Here is a 26963-nt window from a genome sequence, read left to right on the forward strand (position 1 = left end):
AGTGGCTGCCAGTGGGACGAAGAGTAGCCATTGCTCGAGGGGAGAGTTATGTTTCTTCCTAAAGATTTTGTCCTTGAATTTTAGAGCAAATCCATACAGTAAATGTAGGGCGGGCAGACGCCAGAGACGGGCATCGCTCCCCAAGGCTGAGCACGAGAGATTTCACTGCGGGCCATTGCGTTCCGTGCCCTAGGTGCCCTGGACAGCATTACCAAGTACTTCCAGATGTCCCTGGAGGCAGAGGAGAGGGTGAACGCCTCCACCACGGACCCCAACAGCACTGTGGAGCAGTCGGCGCTCACCCGGGACCGAGTCGAAGACTTGATGATGGATCGAGAAGCCCAGTTCCGGGAAAAGCAAGAGGAGCAGGCCCGCCTTCTGGATGAGCTAGCGGGCAAACTGCAAAGTCTGGACCTTTCAGCGGCTGCTGAGATGGTAAGGTTTGCGAGGGTTTGGCCCCAAGGCTGTGGTGCAATAGGAAGAAAAAGCACCATTTTGTCTGTGATCCTGTTCACTTTGCGAATGAACCAGCAGGAGTGAAACTGGTCTCTGGGCACCTATGGGTATCCCCGTCAGGCCAGATCAAAACATCATCTTCCTCTCCAACTCCGCCCCCCATTCCCCCACAAAACTCCCGTTTCCAGAGGTTTCTCTGGGATACAGAGAATCAGGACTACTTTCCCCTGCCTTCGTATTTAAATTTGAGCCCTTTAGACTGTGGACATTTCTTTTCTACATAGTTCCAGTTCGAAGCTCAAGCTCCCTTCTCTGTGAAGCAATTCAGGAGTCATTCCGGGAGGGAGTTGAAAAAATAAAAGAAGAATTTCTGCCCTGGGTATAAATCAGAATGTTCCTTTGTTCCAGTAACTTTACCAGGTGAAGATTAACCCTGAGACCAACGGCGAAAGTAGATTCATTTCCCAGAAACTTTTAAAGAGTAACTCTGGAGCCAAATGAAATTGAGTAGTGAGTTTAATGAAATCCGGCGGAAGGCCAAAAAAAAGCCAAACTCTGCCTGTTTTGTCCTCGTTTCCTTACTGTTTTTTAGGGAAGGACACCTACAGAGAATGGGGAGGGTGTTGTTTATAGACTAAGGCTTGCGCTCTTAGCTTAGGAACACGGGAACAGTAAAAGCAGGAGGCAGGTGGGTGCAGAGAAGCAGGGGACAGTTCAGGCTCCTTAGGACTTTGTCTTTTGTGAAAGGCCCCCTCCCTCCCTGCCTTCTTGCCCATCTTGCTTTCTCTGCAGTTGGCAAAAACACACTGTCACTACTGTGTTGTGCCAAACGCAGTTGATGCCTACAGGGTTAGATATTATCCTGTCACACTTTAGAGCATGTCCTGGGAATAGGGAGTAAGGCAGATCTCCTGTCATGGTTCACTAGAAACATGGCGGCCCAGAGCAGTGTGTCCACTGAGCTTTGTAGGGGACAAAGTCACTATATACAGGCATGAGATGACAGTTCCCTCAATCTGCTCTCCTTTTGGGACTGATTCCTTAGAAATGCCAATAAAAAACACTCATCACAAATAACATCCGCACACTAGAACGAAAGCAGAGAGCGTGCCGAAGGATGTCTGCTTTGCAACAGAGAGCAGCAGAGCAGCGGCGGGGGGGGGGGGGGGGGGCAAAAGGGGGCCCTTTCCCTGTGATGGCTTTTCCATCAGGTGAGCTCACTGGATGTATGGGGTTGTCCTCTGCAATCTCCTTTTACAGGTTCTTGGGTGGAGAGGTTTTTGTCCCTCTGTGTTTTTCAAGTACCTTCAGTTCTTGTTATGCGTATCTTTAGCGAGACCCAGGCTGTTTTTTTCTCATGCTTGTGGCTGAAATAAAACAGATCTCGTGTATTGTCAGATTGTTTTTAGAAAGCATCCCTGAGGCCTCATGCTTCTCTTCCTAAGGCCCATGTTCTAGAGCACACAGAATAAACTTTCTCTTCTGAAGCTTGTTAGGTACTATAAACCAGACACTGGAAAGACTATTTAGTAATTTGAGAGATATTGGGATTATAACGATCACAAAATTATTAGTCTAAGGAGTCGACTATTCAAAAACTTTTTTTCTTTCTTAAAAAGAATACCTTCCTTATTGGAAGCATTACCTGCTTTTCACTGCCTCTGTTCAGTGTGAGGGGACAGCTCCCCAATTTTCTCCCTGCTCAGCATTTTTCCATCATAGAGCAAACTTATCATGTATTTGTTTGCATGTGTGCGCATGGCCAGCCCCCAATCTTTGGAAGTTTCTGGTAGGTAAGGAAGAGGAGGCCAGGCAGGGAGAATGGTGGGGGGTTGCTTGTTTGTAGAAGTTAAATCTACCTTTTTTCCTACTGTTTTCTGTTTCCCTCTCATATCTGGAATGTTCTCCCACTTCCCTGCTCAAATCCCACCAGCCAGCTCATCCTTACCCAACAACTACAACACTCCATGGTCTCTCCTTTGTGTGCTTTCCTTCCTACTTATAGCACGTGACCTCTTCCTGGGTGTTTCACAGAGGGTGAGCCTGTCTTCCTCATTCGATCTGAAGGAACTAAAAGGCCAGATAAGGGGCATTCTAGGTGACTCTGTGGACCAGAACAGTCGACCACGGTACTAAGTCTAAAAAAAAGTTTCTCAATAATTTTTTTTTTTTTTTAAGTCTCATGATTTAGGATAAAGGGGAAGCATTCTTCGGCTCTCCTATTGGCAGATTTCAGCCTCACATCAGATAATGTTTGCACCCCAGGCAGCGGCCAGATGGCATTCCAGTTCATTGGGGCAGGAGGCACTGGTGAAGCATTGTAAACTGTTTCCTTGGCAGTGAGTAGGGCAGTTTGTTCCTAAGCTCTGCGCTCCTCTCCCCGAACACTGTGTTCCCAAGCACCCTTGCTGAGGACCACCTACATGCTCTCTGGGGCCACCCAGGCCCTGCACAGCTGTGCCGAGCCGCAGACTCCCCCTCTGAAGGCCGGTGCCTGTTCCCCCACTTGTTGCAGACCTGCGGGACGCCCCCAGGGGCCTCGTGTTCCGAGACGGAGTGTGGCGGCCCGGGCTGCAGAACGGACGAAGGCGAGAAGAAGTGTGGGGGGCCCAGCTGTGGGGGCCTGGTCACGGTGGCACACGGAGCCTGGCAGAAAGCCATGGATTTTGACCGAGACGTCCTGAGCGCGCTGGCCGAGGTGGAGCAGCTCTCCAAGATGGTAATTTAGTGGACAGCCTTGCTTTGTGGTGTTGGATTTCAGCGACGGGCTGGAGAACTGGAAGGGAGAGATCGGTTCTCCATGGTCACATGTAAGGGGCATGGCAAGGACATGTCAGGTCTGAAAGTTCTGGTTTTTGTGAGGTCAGCGGAAGAAATACACAGGAAGGGTTTCTTCATAAAATATTTAAGAATTTGCTCTCTTCTTATGACAATGACTTGAGACCATTATGTCACTTATCATGGGTCCAGGTTGTGAATACGCTGAGCTGTACTATAAAAAATTCATGCTGAGCAATGGAGCATTACTTTTTCTAAAGGGACCATGTTAACATCCTGTTTTATAGGCCACCAAATGTTTTGGAGGAATTAGAAGCTATTAGAAAGCATGTTTCTGCGCTAGCCTGATCAGTATGAGAACTTGTGTCGCCGTCTGTAGACGAGCACTTTCCTCTGTAGGGGAACACAGTACAGTTGAAGAAACATTTGTTTCTAAAACCCATGGTTTTACCAATGGGTTTATTTACCAATGGGAATATTTACCAATCAAATGCATAGCTTTTCAGCGTCATTTTCTGGGCCATTTCATATAGAGTGGTGTCCCTGGGTCATTTGTTTTTCATGTTTAGGTCTCTGAAGCAAAACTGAGGGCAGATGAGGCCAAACAGAACGCTCAAGGCGTCCTGCTGAAAACCAGCGCCACCAAAGAAAAGGTGGACAAGAGCAATGAGGACCTGAGGAATCTGATCAAGCAAATCAGGAACTTTCTGACCCGTAAGGAGTTGTTTTCATTTGACTTGTAGCCATTTCTTCCTCTCGTGGAATATAAAAAATGTTTTATAGAGTCTGTGTTTGAGAGACCAGGATTCAAGTCTGCAATTTTAGAGAAAATCAGTTTCTGGCTGGGAATAGAGTCACATTTCCAAAAAGGAAAAAAAAAAAACCCATGTGAAGAAATGTTGGCATTTCTTAAGCTTATGTGTATGTAAGTCATCTTCTCTGATGCTCTGCAGACACAGATAGGATACCACGTAGGAAATCAAGTCAGACACACACTGTGGGAACGGAATTTGCAATCTGTTAGCGATTACACAGAATGTCATTAGATCCTTATAGTGGCTTATGTAGACGTTGCCTGCCAAGCTTTGTTATCCTGTCATTTGCAGGACATCATACTTAACGGTTAGCTCTATCGCTTCGTGTTCTGTAGAGAAAGAGAAAACCTCTCGAGTTTGTGGTCCAGCTCTTAAGTGTTTCTGGTCACAGTCTGAATGTTATCAGTAAAGGATGGTTTTGGCCTCAAGTTACACAAAACTTTCAACTGAGATAGACTTAATCAAAAATACTGTCTCACCTAGCAAGACGTTCTGGGGCTCATGTAGTAAGGGTATCTGCTTTAATCTCAGGCCAGCTCCTCCTGGTTTACAAGGTGACTGCCCAAAGTTTCACACTTCACACAAAGCCTCAATAATACCTAATGAAAGAAGAGACCACCTGTTCCCTGTTATATCTTTTTTAAAGGAAGGAAATCTTACCCAGAAGTCTGGAGCAGTCATCTCCATAAATCTTACCAGCCAGAAAAGCATCCCACCCCATGTGTAAATGTCAGATGGAATGGGATGACCCTAATGGGCAGACTCATCAGCATTTAACTCTGAATTGCTAAGTTTACCTTCCCTTAGAGGTGGGCACCTGAACAAAATACTGTTTAACTGTTCGCAAGGAAAATGGGGACTAAGAAAGGAGCCAGTGATATTCCTATGGATATCTTACGAAATATCCTGTGGAAGCCATCACTTGATCAAATATTTACCTGCTTTAAAGCCTTAGGGGTCCGTTTTTGTATTAATAGTTGAAAAACAAAAAAACCTTAAATCAATGACATGTTTGAAGGCTAACCTCTTGGGCATTTTTCTGACCACTTTTCACATTAGACATTTGAAATTCCTTGGCTTCTGTGATAATATGCTATCAGATTCTCTTGCTTCTCTGCCTTTATTTTCTCCCTTCCTGAAACTTCCAGAATCCAGATAAGGTACATAAGGAATATCAGCTCTTTACCTCCGCAATTACAGTAGTGTCCTAACTGTTCTCCCAACCTCAATTAAAAGTTGGCACCAGTCAGGGCACCTTGATGGCTGTCAGTTAAGCCTCTGACTCCTGGCTTCGGCTCAGGTCATGGGATCAGGGTCATGGGACTGAGCCCCGTTGTCAGGCTCTGTGCTCAACGCAGTCTGCTGAAGAGTCTCTCTCTCCCCCTCTGCCCCTCCCCCAGTTGCTACTCTTCTGTAACCTAAATCATTCGCTCTGCTTGACTTTGACGGGACATGCTTGGCTCATCTCCATTCAGAGATGTCCATCTTCCTCCTTTTGAATCCTACTATCCTTCAAAACCTGATCAGTTCCTCATCCTCCACAAAGCCCTCCCTGACTTTCCCAGGCTATACCAAATTCCTGTAGCTACTTTTTCTACATGTAACTACTCGACTATAAATTCCTAAACAGGAGGTGCCTAGGTCTTGGAGTCACCCAGAAGGCTGTTCACCAGGTGGGTGACCAGAAGGGACTGAGGTCGCCATCTGTGACTTTGACCTCTTCATGGGGACATCATTGCTTTTCACAGAGGATAGTGCAGATCTGGACAGCATTGAAGCAGTGGCTAATGAGGTACTAAAGATGGAGATGCCCAGCACCCCACAGCAGTTACAGAACTTGACAGAAGATATTCGGGAGCGAGTCGAAAGCCTTTCTCAAGTCGAGGTCATTCTACAGCAAAGCGCTGCTGACATTGCTAGAGCGGAGATGTTGCTGGAAGAAGCTAAGAGAGCCAGGTATCTGAAGACGTTCTGGCATTTGGGGGGCTTGTGTGTCTAGCAGGGAGTAAAAAGTCTTTGACCAGGGACATTTCGGAAGAGTGACCTGTACGCGTCTCTCTGGGTCATTCCCAGAGGGCTGTACTTTAAAAGAAAGTTTTTTTTTTTAATGTTCTGAGAGGAAGTAACTTTTTCATGTTCACACTGACGGTCTCCTCCTTTCACTCAGCAAAAGTGCAAACGATGTTAAAGTCACCGCAGACATGGTGAAGGAAGCGCTGGAGGAAGCAGAAAAGGCCCAGATTGCAGCAGAGAAAGCCATTAAGCAGGCAGATGAAGACATCCAGGGAACCCAGAACCTGCTCACTTCGGTAAGACAGTGTAGCCCTCACTATGGGGGGAGGAAACGCTCACAGAAACTACCTGGAGAGGAAGCACATCTGACAGGTGAAGGCTGAACATGAAAGGACAGCTCTAATCTCAGTAAAGCCGAACGACTCCCTTAGCACGGGTGCTAAAAACGTTGTTTGAGGGGGAAAAAGGACCCTGAAGACAGTGGATCGTTAAGTCCCAGTTACTTTCATAGTCCATGTGTTTATCTCCTGTTCCTTCAAGGAATCACATAGACGCTACTCAGTAGTAGGAAGGATGGTATTAATTTCAAAACTTAGTTATAGGAAACTCCTGCTGTTATAAGGCAGCCCAAAAGCAACCTACATCGTGAACAACAGTATCTCAAAATTTATGAGGTGAGCGTTCACAAAATTTTATTGTACGTTTTGAAAACCTCTGAAGAGCAAGGAAGGTCAAAATGCTTCCAGTCCCCAATTCTAGAGGAACCTACTAGGGATCTTACAGCTGAACAATGTTTTGTTCAGAATGCATGGAAAACTTAATGTTTTATTAAGTAAACTCTACGCCCAGTGTATGGCTTGAATTCACAACTCCGAGATCAGGGGTCACCTGCTCTACTGACTGAGCCAGCCAGGCACCCCAAAAACTTACCATAAGCAGAATACTCGACTCAGGGACTACTAGATATTAAAAGCATACGCAAAGAATTTTTCACATGGATTTAGTACTTTATTCTAAAAGTCATATCACTTAAAAGTAATGCAAATATAATTTTTGTTTTATAAAAATGGATGGGAAATAAAATGGACTCCTATGATCCCTACCCATCTTCTCAGAATATATTCTGAAATTAGATGCCATTAGTCAGCACTGTCACCCTTCCCAGGCCAAGAGTCCCTAATGTTTAAATTCTGAGAGGTGGTGTTTCAACCTGCTTTTCCTACCACTGGTTGATACAAACCTATCTTCCCCTATTCTACTGTGCTCAATAACATGAGGAACAATAGTTCCTCCCCCACTTTTCTTTCTTAAATTTTGAGTATATACATAGGAGCCCTTCTTGTTCAGGTGTGGAAAAATTACATTTTCCCACCAGACTATGATGTTCTAACCCTTTGATTATTCTGATTTTTCTATCTCTAGGGTTTTGCAAAATTCTCATGTGCTGTTAACATTTTAATGAACTTAATCTATTTAGGTAACTTTATAAAAATTACTAAATTTTGGGGCACCTCGGTGGCATAGTCAGATTAAGCCTCCGACTCTTGGTTTCGGCTCAGGTCGTGTCTTCAGTGTTGTGAGATCAACCTCCGAGTCGTGCTCCGTGCTCAGCTCAGAGGTCTGTTTGAGATGCTCTCCCCCTCTTCCTTTGCCCTTTTCCCTGCTTTGCAGACACATGCTCTTTAAAGTAAGTAAATCTTTTTTAAAAAATTACTAAGTTTTGAGAAGCAAAATAGAAAATATAGGGTTTAATGGAACTACAGGTGGGATATTTGGCTTGACAGTCCAAGTGAACAATGGGTTTTTTTTTCAGGGACCCTGGGGGACAAGAAGCGTTTTAGATTAAGAAGCAAAAAGAATGTCTAAACTATGCTTTTAATGAAAGCTTTTCAAACAGAATCATTTATATTTAAAACTATACAGCTATCGTCTAAGAATCAGAACTACTAAGAATATTTTTCTATGTTAATTAATGGTTGAACTTTTAGGTTAACAATCATTTGGTTTGAAATACTTACAAATTTTGCCATGTCTGTATTATTCTTCAGACTTAATTCTATGAATAGACCAATGCTTGAAGATAATTAAAAAAAAAACAAAAAAACCCAAGGTGCTCAGTGAAACTAGTGCTTCTGTCATGGGTCAGACTGCTTAACTTGGGCTAGCTTTTAAAAATCAATGTTCACTGATTATTCTTTGAAAAGAGATCATAGGTGGATCCTCGCCAATTACCCAGAAATTTTTTCACTAAATTACTTTGAGTATTTATGGGTCCCAAGCGACATGCCATCTCACAGTCCTAGAGTGACTTCTCCAAGTTTTCAAGAACATCCCTGGTCTGCCTTTGGTAATTAGCTGAGGACACTCAACTTTCCGGGTGGTTTCTGAAGACCCATAACCTCTACTAGAGTTTAACATTTCGAGTTGACAGGAAAAACAAAAGGTGACTTGGGAGTTATCATTTTCCCACCCACATGAATTTGGAAATTTCTGTGGAAATCCTTCCTCTCACATCTGCTTATTTGTGACCATTGTTTAGCCAAAGCTTCCAGGTGTCCTTAAAATGCTTTCTCAATACATCAAGCTGTCTGGGGGTGGTTCGGTAAGAAGTTTACATGAATTTCCAGCCAAGATCATCAGAATTACAAGAAGAATAAAGCTGGGCACTTTATGTAAGCTTCCTTGAAATTCTCTTTTCTTTTTAGTAATTTTTTTCTTTGGGTCCAGGGCAAGAGAGCATAAGCAGCCTTTAATCTTCCTCTAAACTTGTATCCCTAGCACGCCCGACCACTTGTTAAATTAATGGCTGGCTGGGTGACTGACCTTATACTTGCAGATTGAGTCTGAAACCGCTGCTTCTGAGGAGACCTTGCTCAACGCCTCCCAGCGCATCAGTGAGCTAGAGAGGAACGTGGAAGAGCTGAAGCGGAAGGCGGCCCAGAATTCTGGGGAGGCAGAATACATTGAAAAAGTAGTGTACACTGTGAAACAAAGTGCAGATGATGTTAAAAAGGTGAGTAAAGTTTTGCAACTTCATAGCTGTGTTCATAAAGGAGCAAGGAGTCTCCTTATTGCCTTCCTTGGAATCAGTAAGGGACATGGACCCAACGGTTATTCATCAGAAATATCCCCAGTTGACTTGTTTTGAAATAGCAGTCATTAGAGACCCAGATGGAAAAGAGTGGGAGTGGATATGAAAGTGTCCAAGAAGTGTGACCTAAGCCCTCATAAGCCACACATGGATAAGGACACAGAAAAATGAAATTAACTTAGGGGTGGAAGTCTTAAAACAAGCACACGGAGCTTATACTTTGGTAATTCAAGTAGGAAGGCCTTTATGGCATACGGTACTAACTTGGCCATTTGAGAAATCTTGAAAAAAGCAGAGTAGGAAAAGCTTTAGGAGTCCGTCACAGAACCACTAGCAGGGAACTAAATCTCACTTCTTCCACTCGCATTCATGCTTCTCACTGGAAGGTACTATACGTTGCAGAGAAAAGCTCATACAACCCAAATTTTTCATTAGAAGCCAAGTAATCATTAAAACACACATTCAGTGGGCAAATGTTTATTTCCCCAAGAAACCTCTTTACACTTTTGAGGGGAATGTGCCAACTGTTAAATGAATAGCAGGGAGTTATAAACTATTTCGTCAAGATTTTTCCTTGAGGTTAATGTAGCATTTAGGCATTACAGAAGGGAGACCTCTCCCCGCTCCAGTTTGGGAAGAGAACAAAGCAGAAAGCAAAGTGTACTACCCCGTCCTTCTTTTCTATCACGTTTGTACTTTCTCGGGGTGCTGAGAGCATACGTCTCCCCAAGTAGTCTTTTTACATAGCATTTTCCCCCAAAACATAGCATTTGATTACACTAAGATGAACAAGCCCCCTGACACTGTGCTAGGTCCCTTTATCAATGGCTATTGTTTGAACATTGTTTCTCCGAAGCAGCACCTGCAGGTCAAACCCACACCAATTTCTCATCTCCCCTTCCTTCCCTCAGTCTCTGCACGCCCACACTAGTCACAGTCCAGATGGTCCTCCTATCAGCTCTTCAGATGGGCCTTTTCTGATATCTAACACTGGATCACAGCAAACCTACTTAGAGAAAACCTACTTCTTTACTGCCATATAATTGTCTTCCGCCATCGCCAGAGGAAAGTGCTGACAGTAGAAAGGAGGCCTGGAGCCCTGCTCCAACTCTAAAGTGTCTTTCAGATCTTTCATTTAAAAAAAAAAAAAAAAAAAAACACAACTCCTATGTCAGTACTGTAATTCCACTGTTTCAGAATATTTAATTATTTACAGCAAATAGCTTAATGCCTGAGTACCCTTCTGAGCTTGCCACAAGGACACTCTTAATGTCAGAGATTACATGTATCCCTGCTCTCTAACTGGAACTGCAGGCTCTAGATGGCGAAGTGGATGAAAAGTATAAGAAGGTGGAAAAATTAATTGCCAAAAAAACCGAAGAATCCGCGGATGCCAGAAGGAAAGCTGAAATGCTACAAAATGAAGCAAAAACACTTCTGGCTCAAGCCAACAGCAAGCTCCAGCTCCTGAAAGGTGGGTCCCAGGCTCGTGCTTTCATAAAGTATTTTAACATAAGACCTCCACAGAGTTTATTTAAAAGGTTGAAAATCTGTTCACTTTGTTTTGGAGCAGCAGGAGATGGAGATCATTCTAGTATAATTGGCTCAGACTATCTCTTTTTATCTCCCACAGATTTAGAAAGAAAATACGAGGACAATCAAAAATATTTAGAAGATAAAGCTCAAGAATTAGTAAGATTAGAAGGAGAGGTCCGTTCGCTCCTAAAGGATATAAGCCAGAAGGTTGCTGTTTATAGCACGTGCTTGTAACGGAGGAGGAAAGGCTCGAAGGTGGCCGAGGTAGCCAAAGGAGAAGAGCTCCATTTAAAAAACTGACTTCATGATCTTCAAAATACAACTCATTACCTATTTAATGTTTTTAATCACATTTTGTACGAAGTTAAAAATAAAATACAGTCCTTTTGTATAAATATATATTTGGGATAATTCTTAAATTTTACTGATTTAATGTTTGTGAATCCCTTGAAGCAAGGATATTTTCAATGTAAAATGGTTTTATAAACTGCCTTCACGGGACCTGATTTCTATTTTGTATGTAAACAAGCTATCATGTTTGCTAAGTCAATATCCACCACACATCTGCCCCCAAATCACCTCCCAGTGGGGTGGCCGGGGTTAGGGGCTGGGGAGTGGGGGAGGTAGGGGAGGATATAGCCTGAGGCCCTCCCCACCCTTCTCCATTTCAGTGGCTACTCAGTGGCTCCAATCTCCCAAAACTCCTCTAAGGATTCCTTGCTCTGGGAAAGAGAACAAAAAGCAATTTTCAGAAAATCAGGAGGGTAAACTGTGGCTTTTAAGTGTGAGCAATCCTGGCCCTATTCTAGGTGGTGAGGGTGAAGGCTGAAATGAAATCCAGCCAGAGTTTAGGAACATTGCTCCTGCCAACTGAGCAGTGCCAATCAAAGTACAAAATGATACTGTGACTTCCCAGTATTTATACTGGCTTTATTAGATTTCACAAACTAGAGATTCTCTGCTACGGTCTGTACGAGAGGCCAAAACAATCACAGAACAATCACTTATTCCACGGGATAAAGAAAACAGTTGTATTCCAACTGCCAAACCCATGTCAACCTCAGAGCGGAGCTGGAGAACAGGCCAAGCCCTCAGTGGTCTTTTGCCAAATTTTTAGAACAACACCAGTTCTGGGTAGCACTGAACCAAACTTATGTAAACAGATATAATTTAAACAATAAGGCAACCTCCCTCTCCTTCAAGGCAATTAATTTGTCATTTTTATTTAGGTAGAAATCCTACTACCTAGCAAAGTGGTTTTACCTCATCATCTACTACAGCAACTAATTTTTTCCCTTAATTTTAAGTATTTTATTTAAAATTGAAGTCTTTTCTACTACCCATTCCTCTCTAAACGACTAAAGATGTTACTTCAAAATCACTCATTTTAATTAACTCAGGGAACTGGACAACTACTTCCCATCCTCACAAGCCAAGAAAATAGTGAGAACTTAATAAATAATAAATATTTAAAGTCTGTTTTATACCCACAACTTATTCCTGCCTAGATATATTTAACTATTTTGTGTTTCTATAACTCGAACTTCATATTAAATTCTATTTCTCACTATATTTCTTTCCCTAAAGTAGGTAACATGTTTGAAGTTTAAACTAGCACTTCACATAATACTGGGATTTCAGATTTTTAAACACACAGAGGTAATTTCCAATAATGGCATAGTAGCATGTCTCAAGCCAGCCCTCCTGCTATGACTACTGCAGAATCTGAAAATACAGATTTTTTTTTTTTTAAGATTTTTATTTATTTGACAGACAGAGATCACAAGTAGGCAGAGAGGCAGGCAGAGAGAGAGAGGAAGGGAAGCAGGCTCCCCGCTGAGCAGAGAGCCCGACGCAGGGCTCGATCCCGGGCTCGATCCCAGGACCCTGAGATCATGACCTGAGCCGAAGGCAGAGGCTTAACCCACTGAGCCACCCAGGCGCCACCAAAATACAGATGTTTTAAAGTAAAGGTCCTGGAGACCCACCAGAAGCAGGCAGGAGATAGAGGGGAGGTGTCCGAGAACAGCACTGGGTCCCAGCAAGTATCACACTTGGCAGAAGCCAAGTTTTACTGATTAGGGAATTGGAAGACTGAGTCAGGGGCATCGAGAATAAAATATGAGGCAGGGGGAGCCCCAGAAGACACATGTGGGGAGGGCCCCCCAACTCTGCATATAAGTTGCCCAGTGTCCAGTTGACCTATGAACTACACATGCGTGGGGCAGATGTAATGCAGCCAAGGTGAAGCTGAAATGACTGGGTAAATGTTTCAGCTGCTGCCCCCAGCAAAAATGGAGCTGGGGTTCAGCCAAGTTAACTGCCCACTGAGAGAGAAACTCCCTATTTTTCCGAGGTAAGTAAGAGAATCCAAAGTCTTTATAATGGATCATTCATGACTATCACAGTCCCAGACTACTGGACACAGAAGAAAAAGGGAAATGTGACCCACCGATGATGCAATTAAAACCTGAGGACAACTCAACACTTTCCTTCTAACTGAGCGATTGACAGTACCTTATCCCACATAGCCTTCTGCTGACTCATTACACTCTCTAAACTTTCCCTTAGGCTGTGATCTGTAAGTTGCAATCAAGTGAGTATCTAGTTTGCACATTTCTAGTACTTTTAGTTTTTCCTTGTTAGAATATGCTATCCTAAATTTGAGAACTACTTAATCTGATTCTTTAATTTAGTTAAAATATGCAAAAACCTATTTTAACATTTAATACTTTGTTACTGAAGTGTTTCAAAAGCTGGCCATTTTAAACATTAATCGATAAATATGATTTTATAGCACTCTTTAAAGAAAGTCATTTACCCAGCCACGGATACACTAGAAAGCCACAGGAGAAAACAGATTAAATTTTCCATATGCTGTATCTCCAAAAGTGTATGCTCCACAGTTAGCTGGTATCACTACAACAGATGAAAGGGTAATGACCTTTTAAATGCCTTAATGTCGTCCCCCAGTGTGGTAAAAAGATACATCCAGGCCTAGAAGAGGAATAAACAGATGTAAGGTAAGAATATACACTACAGGTAGTCATAAAAGAATTAGGACCATCTTGACATCCACTCAAAACAACAGGTAAATGAATATTTAAGACTATTTATTTCTGTATTTTCATTCCCCGCTGTAATACAGTTATGTCTTCATTTAATATTTGAATTTCACAGATATACCTCCTTAATTTGGCTAACTGGGTAACTAGAAACTGCAGACCTCAATGGGTCCTTAAAAATTTAAACATAAATTCTACCTCTAAGCTGCAAGAATTTGGGGATTAAATAAAATAAGTGAGATCATTTATTTACATCAGTATGGTTTATACATATTTTAATCTGATCCTAATGACTGTTTCTAATACGAAAACCAAGTTTAAAATAACTTGATCGCCTTGCTTCAAACACAGCTGGCTCACATACCCTATGCCAGCTCCATCCACGTAAGTAAATCCAACTTTACAAGAGCAGAGATAAAAGCTATGTAATGTAAGTTTAGTAAAGTCGAATCGTTCAGAAACAACATGAAAATATGGGTTGAAGAAAATTTTCCAGGATGCTACTATTAAGTAGCTTTTTCTGCAATTTCAATGCACTGAAACAAAATATTCAATTTATTTTAAAATAGATGAGATTATTCCATTCTCTCCGAACCTATTAAAACCTTCCAAAAGTTTCGTAATTCAGTCCTAGAAATTCTTGGAGCTGTGAGCATTTCCTATTCAGAAATGTGACCTCCACAAAAGCTCCCAGGAAATTTCAGAAAAATATAATCTTCTAATTTAAAAGTTGATTGATTTGCCGAACGATGCAGCCAGGTTTGCTTCTCTAAAAGCTTCTGATAAGGTCTGTAAGGGAAGAAATTTAAAATTAGAAACCAAATACTTGTGGGTGAGAAGAAACCTGAGGTAACCACTAATTCTGCGTGTTGTCCATGATTACCGGATGTGCATGGCAGACTCTGGCTATATCCTCACAGGATGCTCCGTACTCCAGCGCGAGAGCGGCTTCATTCACCATTTCACCAGCGCCCTTTATTAAGAGAACAGACCAAGAAGTCATTTTCTTCCCCTGGCAAAAACTACAAGCTAACGGGATTCACTGCTAGAGCAGTTAACTAACTGCCTCCAGGCAGGAAAAGCTTAATAGGAAAGGCAGCACAGAAGAGAAGCGCTTGGACTCCAGAGCCAGCTGGCCTGGATTTTAATCCTACAGCTGAGTCCCTTCGAGCACTCACTTCGTGCTTCATTCCATTTATTCACTTCAAAATGGGGAGAGCAACTCCTGCCCCCACAACCGTGAACACTAAAGTTACTGCATGTATACATAAAAATGTGTTACAGACTAAGGACTCCAATGTCTTATTACCAATTCTGCGGCAGATCCCAAGGGAAGTGCATACTTCAGAGCCTGTGGGAGGAAGGGCCTCTCTGAGGAGGTAACATCTGAGCTGAGACCTAACAGAAACAAGTCATACAAAGACCTGGAGGCACAGCATTCCAAGCAACGGGTTCCACAAGCACAAAGGCGCTGACGTGGGAACACTGGCCTGTTAGGAAACTAAGAGACGGCCCATGAGGCAGGGAATTACTAAGCGAAAGGGAAGAGTGGAAAGACAGGAGTTCAGGAAGCCACACAGGACCAGATTTCGTGGGGCCTTGTTACCACATGTAACAGCCCAAGGCAGAAAAAGGCCACTGGAGAGTTTTCAGCAGGCACAGGGCCTGGTGTAGGTTTCAAGAGGATAATGGCAGCTGCAGAACGGAAAGCAGATGATGTGACGAGCCAGCCCATGAGAGTGCTGCCGGTTGCCTTGTCAGAAACACACGAACTTCTGCTGGTAAATAACGACCTCAGGATGTAAAGAGCAGCTGGCTTTGAGTCTAAACAGCAACGCTTTCCAGAAATCGTAATGGGGTTTGGGGCTTTCAGATACTCACCGGTCCTAGAATGTGTGCTCCCAACACCCTGTCGGTTGATTTCTGTCCCAGAATCTTCACCATGCCATCTGTGTCCGCATTTGTCTTAGCTCTGCTGTTAGCAGCAAAGGGGAATTTCCCAACCTTGTACTCAATACCCTGCAAGAGAAAGAAAATGCGAACCTACATAAACACTGAAAAAATGTATTCCCGCTGGTGCAATCATCCACCATATGTTCAGAAAATAAATCCCAAGAAGGCAACTCTTCAGAGTATATTAAGGGCTTGCTAATGAGATACATTCTGGGTACAAACACAAGCAAACGCAAACATCAGTTCATCGGGGTATATTTCAAAGGAAAATGTAACAGCTCTGGAATTATCACTTTGAAGACAGGCAAGTGAATGATCTCCTCTATGCTACCGACAAAGGAAAAATATATATAATGTTCTACATAATTTCAAAATGCATTAATAATAAAATGATTCTCAGCCACCAGAGTCATTAACTCAATTCATACAATGGCATTAAAAATACCCCAGCATTCAGAATTACCTCTTCCTTCAGCTGCTCCTCTGATTTGCCGACCCAAGCAACTTCAGGGTGTGTGTAAATCACAGAGGGTACACAGTTGTAGTCAATGTGCACGGCGCCACCAGCCATTCCTTCAACACAGATGATGCCTTCATCCTCTGCTTTGTGAGCCAGCATTGGACCAGCAACCACGTCCCCAATAGCGTAGATACTACCACAGAGAAGAAAAGGAACACAGTCAACTTCTGCCGCCACAGCTACTCATCTTCATTACGCCATGGTAACAGAAGTTTCTAGTTACTAAGTAACCAAAAAAATAGACAAAATGGGTATCTGTGAGTTCAGGTTCTCATCTCTGGGTAATGAAAACATTCAATTCTTTCTGTTTCCACAGATGAGTTTACTCTTCTTCCCCAAAGCCAGTGCATTTAAGCATGACAAGTCTTATTTTCAAAATAGTATTTAACATAAATTTTTAAGTTTTTTGAAATGCACATAATTATCCAACTTACTTTGGAATTTTAGTTTGGAATCTGGTATTGACTGGAATTCTACCTCTAGGATCTAGTTCAATTCCAAGCGCTTCCAGTCCCAAGTTCTGAGTAAAGGGTCGTCGGCCAATGCAAACCAAGAGTACGTCACATGTGATAACTTCGGCTTTCCCACCAGAAGCACCTTCAATACTAGACAATGAACAGTGTGTGACTATTAATCACACATCAACAGAAACAACTGACAGACTTAGAAATGTAAGAACAGATGTTTCTCGAGTGATGCTGACACTTTAAACAAACAGGAGTCATGCAATGAAAACGTACAAATCCTCTAGAGGTCTATCAGTCAAACCTCACAAAAACAAAAAACAAGAACATAGGTCTTACAATCAGAAGATCAAGCAATGGCCCCACCCCTCACTTGCTGTGTGACCTTAGGCAAGTAATTTCATTATGTTATAGGGGTATTTAGTAAGAAGAGTGCCAGGCACACAGTAAACAATCTAATATTCTTATTGATTTCCCCCTATATATCTAAAAATACTGAGTTTTACTGAATATTAAGAATGTAAATATTTCCAAATGTATACCAGGAGGAAGCACATTACAGTGAGAACACTCGATTAAATTTTCTAGCATCAACTTCATCAGGAATTTCAATGGACAGACTTAATAAGCAATACAGAGTTATATTAAGCAATAAAATGGCCCTAAGTCATAACAAAATCTGATTCTGAAAAAGAGTGTTTTCCTTGGGTGCCTGGGTGGCTCAGTGGGTTAAGCCGCTGCCTTCGGCTCAGGTCATGATCTCAGGGTCCTGGGATCGAGTCCCGCATCGGGCTCTCTGCTCAGCAGGGAGCCTGCTTCCCTCTCTCTCTCTGCCTGCCTCTCTGTCTACTTGTGATCTCTCTCTGTAAAATAAATAAAATCTTTAAAAAAAAAAAAAAGTGTTTTCCTTAAGCAAACAGATCAAGATATTGTATTAAAACCAAATGAAGCATACTTACGAAACATCAATTTTTCCATCTGACTTCTTGGTAGCACCAGTAACTTTTGTATTCAATTTAAATTTAAATCCTTGTTTTTGAAGGATGCGTTGAAAGTTCTTAGATATCTCCATATCAATTCCAACTCCACCAACATGACCTAAAAACTCAACTGCTGTCACATCTGCACCAAGTCTTTGCCAAACTGAACCCTGTAGATAATAATTTTTTAAAAATCACAAAAATAAGAATAAAGGTTCCTAAAGCAAGTATTTACTGAAACATTATAAATAATCTACTGTCAGATAGTCTCTTTTGTTACTATGTCCCTATCAGAAGCTCTAAAGTTCAAAATGAATACGGTGGCAAATAAATGTTTCATGTAGTTCATGTATTAATTTGTTCTTTCCTTCAACATTTACTGAGCACCTACAATACACCAGGCACACATCAGTGATCAAAATGCTGCCCCCAGGGAGCTTATATTCTGGGAAGGGAGGCAGATTAAGTAAAATTCACACAGAGGATAGTAAAGTGCTCAGAGAAAAATAAAACAGAAAGAGGAACCATGACTGCTGGAAGGAGTAAGGCTACCATTTTAAAAAGAGCATGGTCAGTGGGGAAAGCTTTTCTGACACATGCACAAAGAGAGGGAATGAACTACACAGGGATCTGATCCAGGAAGAGGGCAACAAGTGGGAAAGAAGATCCTGAAAGAGAAGAAGGTCCTCTGACTCCTACTAATTACTGGTATTTGTAAAATATTAAACTGGCTTCATTTATTATTTTCTCAACAGAACATTCCAACTGTAATTTAAACTGAATGCTGCTTTTTAACATTTTAACATTTTAACAATTAAAATGTCTGAATACCTCTTTATAAAACAGGCAAGATGAATATAATTTCACAGCATTAAATAGAATATGACGAACAATGAACATATCCTTTTCAAGAATTTGTATTAAAATCGTCTGGTAATTTAAGAAGTTTACCTTTCCAATTAGTTTTATGCATTCATTTAAAAAATTTCCTGCATTTTGGGAATGAGAGCTTAGTAAACTAAAGGCAATACAGCAACACTAAAAATCCAATCACAAGCATATATACAAAAATTAACTCAAAATGAATCATGGACGGGGCACCTGGGTGGCTCAGTGGGTTAAAGCCTCTGCCTTCGGCCCAGGTCATGATCCCAGGGTCCTGGGATCGAGCCCCACGTCGGGCTCTCTGCTCAGCAGGGAGCCTGCTTCCCTTCCTCTCTCTCTGCCTGCCTCTTTGCCTACTTGTGATCTCTGTCTGTCAAATAAGTAAATAAAATCTTTAAAAAAAAAAAAAAAAAAAAAATGAATCATGGACTTTATTATAAAACTCAAGACTATAAAACTTATGGCCAAAAACATAGTAAAGAATCTTTGTGACCCTGAGTTAGGGTCACACTACGTCACGGGCACAATCCATGAAAGAAAAAAAAAAAAGATGAGACTATATCAAAATTAAAAACTTCTCCTGTTCCAAAGCTAATATTAAGAATAGAGACAGAGAAGCCACAGATGGAGAAAAAATATTTGCAAAACTTCTTTTTGATAAAGGATGTATATTCTTTGCATAAAGAGCTCTCAAATAACATATCCAATAAAAAGCCAGACAAAATAGTTAAAGAGGTTATGTCACAAAAGACAATGCAGAGATGGAAAATCAGCCCCTAAAAACATACTCCACATCACAAGCCACTAAAGAAACACAAATTGAAATGCCCAGGAGCTACTACTACACACCTATGAAAATGGTTCAAATCAAAAACAGCACCACTGCTACTCCTGGGAGGACGTGGGCAACCGAACTCACTCTGCTGGTGGACGACAGCGCAGCCACTCTGTAAACAGAGCTCCTCGAAAGGCCAAACACAGAACTACCATGTGACCCAACAAATCCACTCCTAAGGTTTACACACAAGGGAAATGAAAACAGATGTCCACATGGAAACCCGTACATAAACGTTCATAGCAGTATTATTCCTAACAGTTCCAAAGTGGAAACCAGCCAAATGTCCATCAATGGATGAATGGATAAACCAAATGTGCTCTAGCCACAGGGCGGGACTTCCGGCTCTACAGTTACAAAGTACATGTGAACCCCAAGAACGTGGCGCTAAGTGAAGAAGCTGGAGACGTAAAGGCCACATACTGTGTGAATTCCGTTTATGTGAAAAGTCCAAAATAGGCAATTCCACAATCCCAGAAAGTAGATTAGTGGTTTCCAGGGCCTGGGAGAAGGGAGGAAGGCAGAGTCACTGCCAGTGGACATGGGGTTTCTTTCTGAGGTGAAAAAAATGCTCTGGAATTAGGATCATGCTGACAACTGCACAACGCTGTGAACATACTTTAAAAAACAAACAAAATAAAAAACACTGACACTTTAAATGGGTGAGGAGGGATATAGGAACTGTATCTCAATGAAGGTGTTAAAAATACACTCCTCTGAACCTAAATGAGAAAGTAAGAAATAGTAAGAGTATATTAAGTCACTGTTGTACACCTGAAACTACTACGATATTCAATTAAACTTCAAAAAATAGTTTAAAAATGTGTGGTATACATACATAGGAATATTATTCAGCCATAAAAGAGAAAACAATCACGACATTTTCAACAACAACAAAAATAGTAAGAAAGTGGGAAATGGTAAGCATCATCTTGAATTCAAAGTAGGGAATAAAGAGCACAGAGAGCTAGACAAATGTCTTATTCTTTAGGAAAATGGATTTCAAAATCCTAAGAAATAGGAAAACTCTAATAGTATCTACTAGACGTCAGGCACTGTATTAGAGTTTATCAGCTGCTAGACACTGGGTTATGTGTTTTATATGTATTTTACCTCATTAAATCCCAACAATAATCCTGTATGGCAGTTACTCTTATTAAAATGGGGATTTTTATGATGAATCAACTAGTTCAGAGAAGTTCATTCATTTAAGGACATAGTCATCAAGAGGCAGAGCCAAAATTCAAATTTAAATCTGATTCTAAAACCTATATTCTTAAGCACTAAATTAAACTGGAATGAAAAAAGTTAAAATAAAAAATAAATAGAAAAAATAAAAAGACAGTCACATGAATAATCTTTATGAGAAATTAAAGACAGAAGTATGATTACTAGTAAGTTATCTCTAATAAGTTTAAATTTTTAAAAGGACATTTGTAAAAATATTCAATTTGGTTGAGACACCTAAAACATTAAGATTTTTAAAATGATCCAACACTTATAAAAATATCCTAAGGCAAAAGTGCTGAAATGAAAGAGAATTATTGCTTTGGGATATTATTATACTTACCAAAAAAATAAAGTAAATCTATGTTATTCCTTTTTCTTGCTCAATTTTATCCACCCATGAGAACAATTTTCAAAGTGGAATGAATAGAGGAAATATTAAGAAAACTATTAATTTTTGATAAATTAACTCTCTAATCAAACAAATCTGATCATAATCTGATGACAGAGACACAGTCAGTGAGCTCTGGGAACTTAATGAGCATAAGGGAACTGTCAAATGGAACCAAACAAGCAATATATTGCCTAAAATTTTCAAAAGTGAAAAGAAGATTCATTGAAATGTGGAACAGAGGTCAATCCCTGCTAAATACTAGAAGAGATAATTAAACAGATGGTCTGATAATCATTAGATACTACCAAAAGTATTCCAAACAGGTCATGTAAACTATTTTCTGAAGGCTTTTCTGGACTGGACAATAATGTAGGATATTTCTATTATCAGCAAAGTTTTCAAAAAAAAAAAAAAAAAGGAAAGAAAATTTCACATCCCTTAGATGTAATGGATTAGTGGGTATTTAAATACATTTATAAACAGGTTAAAGACTATAGAGTCAGATGGCTTTCAATCGTTCATACAATGTGAAGGACACCAGAGAGAGTTTCATTAATCAATTTAGATAAGATCAGATAATAGGCCTCGTGCCTTAGTTAACATGCTTCCTAGATTTATGAATTACACATGGCAAGAAAAAGTAGTTAAGTGTAAGGATAACCAAATCAAGACAAAGGAAAAGACTGGAATAATGGGTATAAGTGAACAGCATATTAAAGCAAGGATAAAGGCTCAAAATCCCTTAGTTAGGTCTATTTATTTATTTAGATTTAACAACTCAAAATTCCTCAAGCAAAAGATGTGAAGTTTTCAACTGACTATAAATTCAATACATGCTTTGAAAAGGAAAAGATAATCAAACTGATCCTAAAGGATATCAAATGAAGCAGACCCTGTATCAAGAACAAGTTCTCTAAATTATCCTGCTTATTTATTTATTATTTATTTAAGCTTATTAATTATCAGGCTTATTAGTTCTGAACGCCATTTCCAAGTGATCCTGACAGATGAGACTGGATCAGAAGATGACAACAAAATAACAATCTGGTATCTATAAGACCTGGGTAAGCAGTATTAAGGAAATCCACAGAGATTCGAATATGAATCTCATATTCAGCACAGAAAGACTTGTACTTTCTCAGAAACAAAGGACTTAAAAAGGGCTAAAAAAGTACTATCTAAGCTGACTTCTGAAAGGTATTTATCAACAGACGTTTACTCGGCAATAACAACAAAAGCTAACACGTGACTACTTATGTATCAGCACTGTGCTACGCACTGAAGATGCACAGTCGATGAAACAGCCATGACCTCCGACCTCAGGCAGTGGATGATTTAATTAAAGAGAGACAAGTCAACAAGTTAAGTTCAATAAAGTGAGATAAATACTGCAGCGAGTACAGATACAATGGGACACTCAGCAAGAGTACGTAAGGGCATGTAAGGCAGTTATCAGTGTAGTCGTCAGGGAAGGCTGAGAGCAGAGACTGGTAGAGGGAAGCATTTTCCAAACAGAAGACCTACAGGAAAGTGAAAGAGCGTAGCTTGTTCAGAAACTGGTATTTCGCTCTACCTGGTACATAGTTTGAGAGGGAGAGGGGCTAGAAATGAGGCTGGTGACTGAAGCCAGGGCTGCATCACACTGGCCTTTCAACAACATTAAGATTTTGGAGCTATCCTAATGACGATCACTAGAAGGATTTTCCGCATGGAAAACACGATTACATTCGTATTGTAAGAGAGGACTTCAGCCACTCCAGGGAGATTAGATTAGAAAAAGATGAAAGTCAGGGAGACTTTGGGTAAGAAATGACACTGGCCTGAACTGGGATCTAAGGAGATGCGTGAAAAAAAGGAGGCCATATTCGTGAGATAGTATCTTGCGGCATCACATCAGGACCCACGGACTCAGCAGGAGGTGCAATGACATGACAGAAGTCACAGGTAATTCCCAAACTTCCTGCTTAAACCTGTAGATGAGGGTGGTACAACTCACTGAGATGAGAAATATTAAGAAAGCAAAAGGTTTGGTTTTGTTTCTTTGTGGGTGAAAGAGGAGAGGAAGACAGAAAGGTTAACTTATTAATGTACTGAATACAGCGTCTGAGAGATCTATAGGTAGAGATGCTGATAGGAGCTTAGATATAAAAGTCCAGAAGTGTCCAAGATGGCAGCATAGGAAGACCCTGAATTCACCTCCCAAAGACAGATGGAATCTACACGTCCACAGAGAGCAATTCCTCTGGAAGAACAAGGAATGACTCAACAGCTCTAGCTCTGTACAACAAAGGATAGAGGGACCACACAGAGAACAGGTGGAGAGCCTGAGACACAGTAACAATGGGAACCCGACCCCCAACATTACCAACTACAGGAAGGAGGGACAGCACTGAGGGGCCCCGTGCAGATTTGCCCATCCTTGGGCACAGCAAAAAAGCACAATCCTTTTAAGAACCGAAAAGAAAAGCTCATTTACTAGCCCTACAGCATGGGCAAAATGGAGGGGAAACTACTGGAAATCTCTCCAGAGCTGGAGAGGCTGACAAGTGCCATTGTTCACAGTCCCCCTCCACCTTGATAGCACAAACAGGAGCAAGGTCCAGGCACTCAAACTGGCCTGCTGCTCAGTGAGCCCTGGGCCCCTAGCCCATACCAGCTCCAGTCATCCCCCTCCAGGCCAAGGAACTCCCAGCTCCAGCCCACTTCAATGAGGACAATTATAAATTAAAAAAAAAAAAAAAAAAGGTAGTTAAGGGGACTCAAAACATGTAAAATATAGTAACATATACATAAAACATGGGAGGTGGGGGAATAAAAATGCAGTCCTTTTAGGAAATGCTCAAACTTAAGTGACCATCAACTTAATATAGACTGCTGTATACTTAAGATGTGAACCACATGATAACCACAAACCAAAAATCTACACCAGATACACACAAAAAAGAGAAAAAGCCAAGTGTAACATTAAAGTCATCAATCACAAGGAAAAAGAACAAGAAAAAAAGGGAACCGAGAAAAGCTATGGAAATAATGAACAAAATGGCAATAAATACATACTTACTGATAATTAAATGTAAAGAGTCTAAATACTATGACAAGACCTAGGCTGATGGAATGGATAAAAAAACAAGACTCATCTATACGCTGCCTATAAGAGACTCATTTCAGACCTACAGAAACATAAAAACGAAAGGGAAGGGATGGAAAAAGATATTCCAAGCAAATGGAAGCCAAAAAAAAGGAAAAAAGAAGCCAGAGTATCAATACTTATATTAGATGGAATCACCTTGAAAATAAAGACTATGACAACAGACAGTGGCACTGCATAATGATAAAGAATTAATCCAACAAGAGGACATAACAATTGTAAATAACTGTGCACCCAATATTGGAGCATCTAAATATATAAAACAAATATTAACAGACATAAGGGGAGAAAGTGACAGTAACATTAACAGTAGGGGATAGCCGGCTTGCATCAATGGAGAAAATCAAACAGAAAATCAGTAAGGAAATCGTGTCACTGAACAAGACATTAGTCTAGGTGAATCTAACAGATACATGTAGAACATCAGATCCAAAACCAACAAAATACATTCTTTTCAAGTGCACATGAACATTCTCCAAGACAAATCACATGTTAGGCCACAAAAAGGTCTCACTAAATTTAACCTTAAAAAGCATTTAGGAACATCTGGGTGGCGTAGCTGGTTAAGCATCCACTTTTGGCTTAGGTCATGATCACAGGGTCCTGGGATCAAGCCCTGCATCAGACTCTGTATGCAGAGGGGAGTGTGCTTCTGTCTCCCTCTCCCCCATCCCCTGCTCTTTCCGTCTCTCAAATAAATAAAATCTTAAAAAAAAAAAACCCACCTATGGGTCAACAAAGAAAGCAAAAAGAAAATTAAAAAAAATACATGGAGACAAATGAAAACTAAAACATCATGGTTCAAAATCTTTGGCACATAGAGAAAGCAGTTCTAAGATGGATATTGATAGCAATACAACCAAGAAACAAGAAAAATCTTAAACAATTCAACCTTACAAAAGAAAGTAGGCAAAAAAAAAGAGCAAAGCCCAAAGTTAGTAAAAGGAGGACAGAAAAATCAGAGCAGAAATAAATGAAAGAAACTAAAAAATAATAAAAATCAATGAAACTGAGAGCTCTTTCTTTGAAAAGTGAAACTGATAAAACTTTAGCCAGACTCATCAAGAAAAAAAGAGACAGCTCAAATAAATAAAATGAGAAATTAAAGAGGAGAAGTAAAAACCAACAGCACAGAATTACAAAGGATTAGTAAGAGACTACAACAAAAAATTATATGCCAACAAACTGGACAACACAGAAGAAATCATTAAATTCCTAAAAATGTACAATCTTCCAAAACTAAACCAGGAAGGAACAGAACACCTGAACAGACCAAGTACTGGTAACAAAATTGAATCTGTCATCAGATTCAACTTCAAAGCTATGCATTATACTCTCAAGCTGAGGTATGAAGTGTTCTTCCTCCCCAAAACCAAAACAAAACAAAACAAAACCCTCCCAACAAACAAAAGTCCAGGACCAGATGGAGTTACAGGTCAATCTACTAAACATTTTAAAAAAGAATTAAAACCTATCTTCCTTAAACTATTCTAAAAAACAGAATAGGAGGAAAGCTTCCAAATACATTCCACAAGACCAGCATTATTCTGATAACCAAAACCAGACAAAGACACTTAAAAAAAAGAAAACTGCAGGACAACCTCCCTATGAACACAGGCGCAAAAATCCTAAACAAATGTGCTTGGCAACCAAATTCAACAATACAGTAGAATGCTAGAATGCTGATTCACCACGATGAAATCAAATTTATTCTGAGGATGGTTCGATATCCTCAAATCAACCAATGTGACACACCACATCAACAAAATGAAGGATAAAAATCATATGATCGGAGGAGTCAAGATGGCGGAGAAGTAGCAGGCTGAGACTACTTCAAGTAGCGGGAGATCAGCTAGATAGCTTATCTAAAGATTGCAAACACCTACAAATCCAACGGGAGATCGAAGAGAAGAAGAACAGCAACTCTAGAAACAGAAAATCAACCACTTTCTGAAAGGTAGGACGGGCGGAGAAGTGAATCCAAAGCGACGGGAAGATAGACCGCGGGGGGAGGGGCCGGCTCCCGGCAAGCGGCGGAGCAACGGAGCACAAAATCGGGACTTTTAAAAGTCTGTTCCGCTGAGGGACATCGCTCCAGAGGCTTAACCGGGGTGAAGCCCACGCGGGGTCAGCGTGGCCTCAGGTCCCGCAGGGTCACAGAAGGATCGGGGGTGTCTGAGTGTCGCAGAGCTTACAGGTATTAGAACAGGGAAGCCGGCTACAGAGACAGAGCCGAGGAGTAAGCTCTAAGCTCGGGGTTACCTTGAACCGGTCGCAGGCTCGGTCAGCTCGGAGCGCGGCCGGAGGCAGGGTGACGGGAGTAAATCGGCGCTGTTCTCTGAGGGCGCACTGAGGAGTGGGGCCCCGGGCTCTCGGCTCCTCCGGGCCGGAGACCGGGAGGCCGCCATTTTCATTCCCGCCCTCCGGAACTCTACGGAAAGCGCTCAGGGAACAAAAGCTCCCGAAAGCAAACCCGAGCGGATTACTCAGCCCGGCCTCTGGTAAGGGCGGTGCAACTCCGCCTGGGGCAAAGACACTTGAGAATCACTACAACAGGCCCCTCCCCCAGAAGATCAACAAGAAGCCCAGCCAGGACCAGGTTCACCTACCAAGGAGTACAGTTTCAATAACAAGGAGAGCAGCGGAATTCCAAAGGAGGAGAAAGCAAAGCACGGAACTCATGGCTTTCTCCCCATGATTCTTTAGCCTTGCAGTTAATTTAATTTTTTTTTTCTTTTTCTTTTTTTTTCAATTTATTTTTCTTCTTCTGCTAAATATTTTTAACTTTTACCCTTTTCTTTTT

At 41.2% G+C, this 26963-nt stretch overlaps 2 protein-coding genes across 6 annotated transcripts in view; one reads left to right on the forward strand and one right to left on the reverse strand.

The window, feature by feature from the left end:
- LOC111155260 (laminin subunit beta 1) overlaps positions 1-11260 on the forward strand; it is a 67708-nt gene extending 56448 nt beyond the window's left edge. Inside the window, exons 27-34 of one of the 3 annotated variants that reach the window (XM_022515373.1) lie at positions 194-435; positions 2972-3175; positions 3804-3948; positions 5798-6005; positions 6217-6358; positions 8899-9075; positions 10468-10627; positions 10763-11075. In XM_022515373.1, the coding sequence (XP_022371081.1) occupies positions 194-435; positions 2972-3175; positions 3804-3948; positions 5798-6005; positions 6217-6358; positions 8899-9075; positions 10468-10627; positions 10763-10923 (1439 nt within the window). In that variant the 3' untranslated portion in view covers positions 10924-11075. Of the gene's footprint in view, positions 1-193; positions 436-2971; positions 3176-3803; positions 3949-5797; positions 6006-6216; positions 6359-8898; positions 9076-10467 lie in introns of all 3 variants that reach the window. The other 2 variants (XM_022515372.1, XM_022515371.1) reach the window with 2 other exon arrangements.
- A 1379-nt stretch (positions 11261-12639) lies between these two features.
- The window catches only part of LOC111155288 (dihydrolipoamide dehydrogenase), a 37976-nt gene continuing 23652 nt past the window's right edge, over positions 12640-26963 (reverse strand). For 2 of the 3 annotated variants that reach the window (XM_022515426.1, XM_022515425.1), the window contains exons 8-13: positions 17651-17841; positions 16662-16832; positions 16171-16360; positions 15636-15773; positions 14638-14727; positions 12640-14543 (exon numbers count right to left, since the gene is read on the reverse strand). In XM_022515426.1, coding sequence (XP_022371134.1) covers positions 14478-14543; positions 14638-14727; positions 15636-15773; positions 16171-16360; positions 16662-16832; positions 17651-17841 — 846 coding nt within the window. In that variant the 3' untranslated portion in view covers positions 12640-14477. The remainder of the gene's footprint in view (positions 14544-14637; positions 14728-15635; positions 15774-16170; positions 16361-16661; positions 16833-17650; positions 17842-26963) is intronic. The other variant, XM_022515424.1, reaches the window with a different exon arrangement.

Source organism: Enhydra lutris, unplaced genomic scaffold, assembly GCF_002288905.1.
Source record: "Enhydra lutris kenyoni isolate GAN:26980312 unplaced genomic scaffold, ASM228890v2 scaffoldscaffold40, whole genome shotgun sequence".
NCBI lineage: Eukaryota > Metazoa > Chordata > Mammalia > Carnivora > Mustelidae > Enhydra > Enhydra lutris.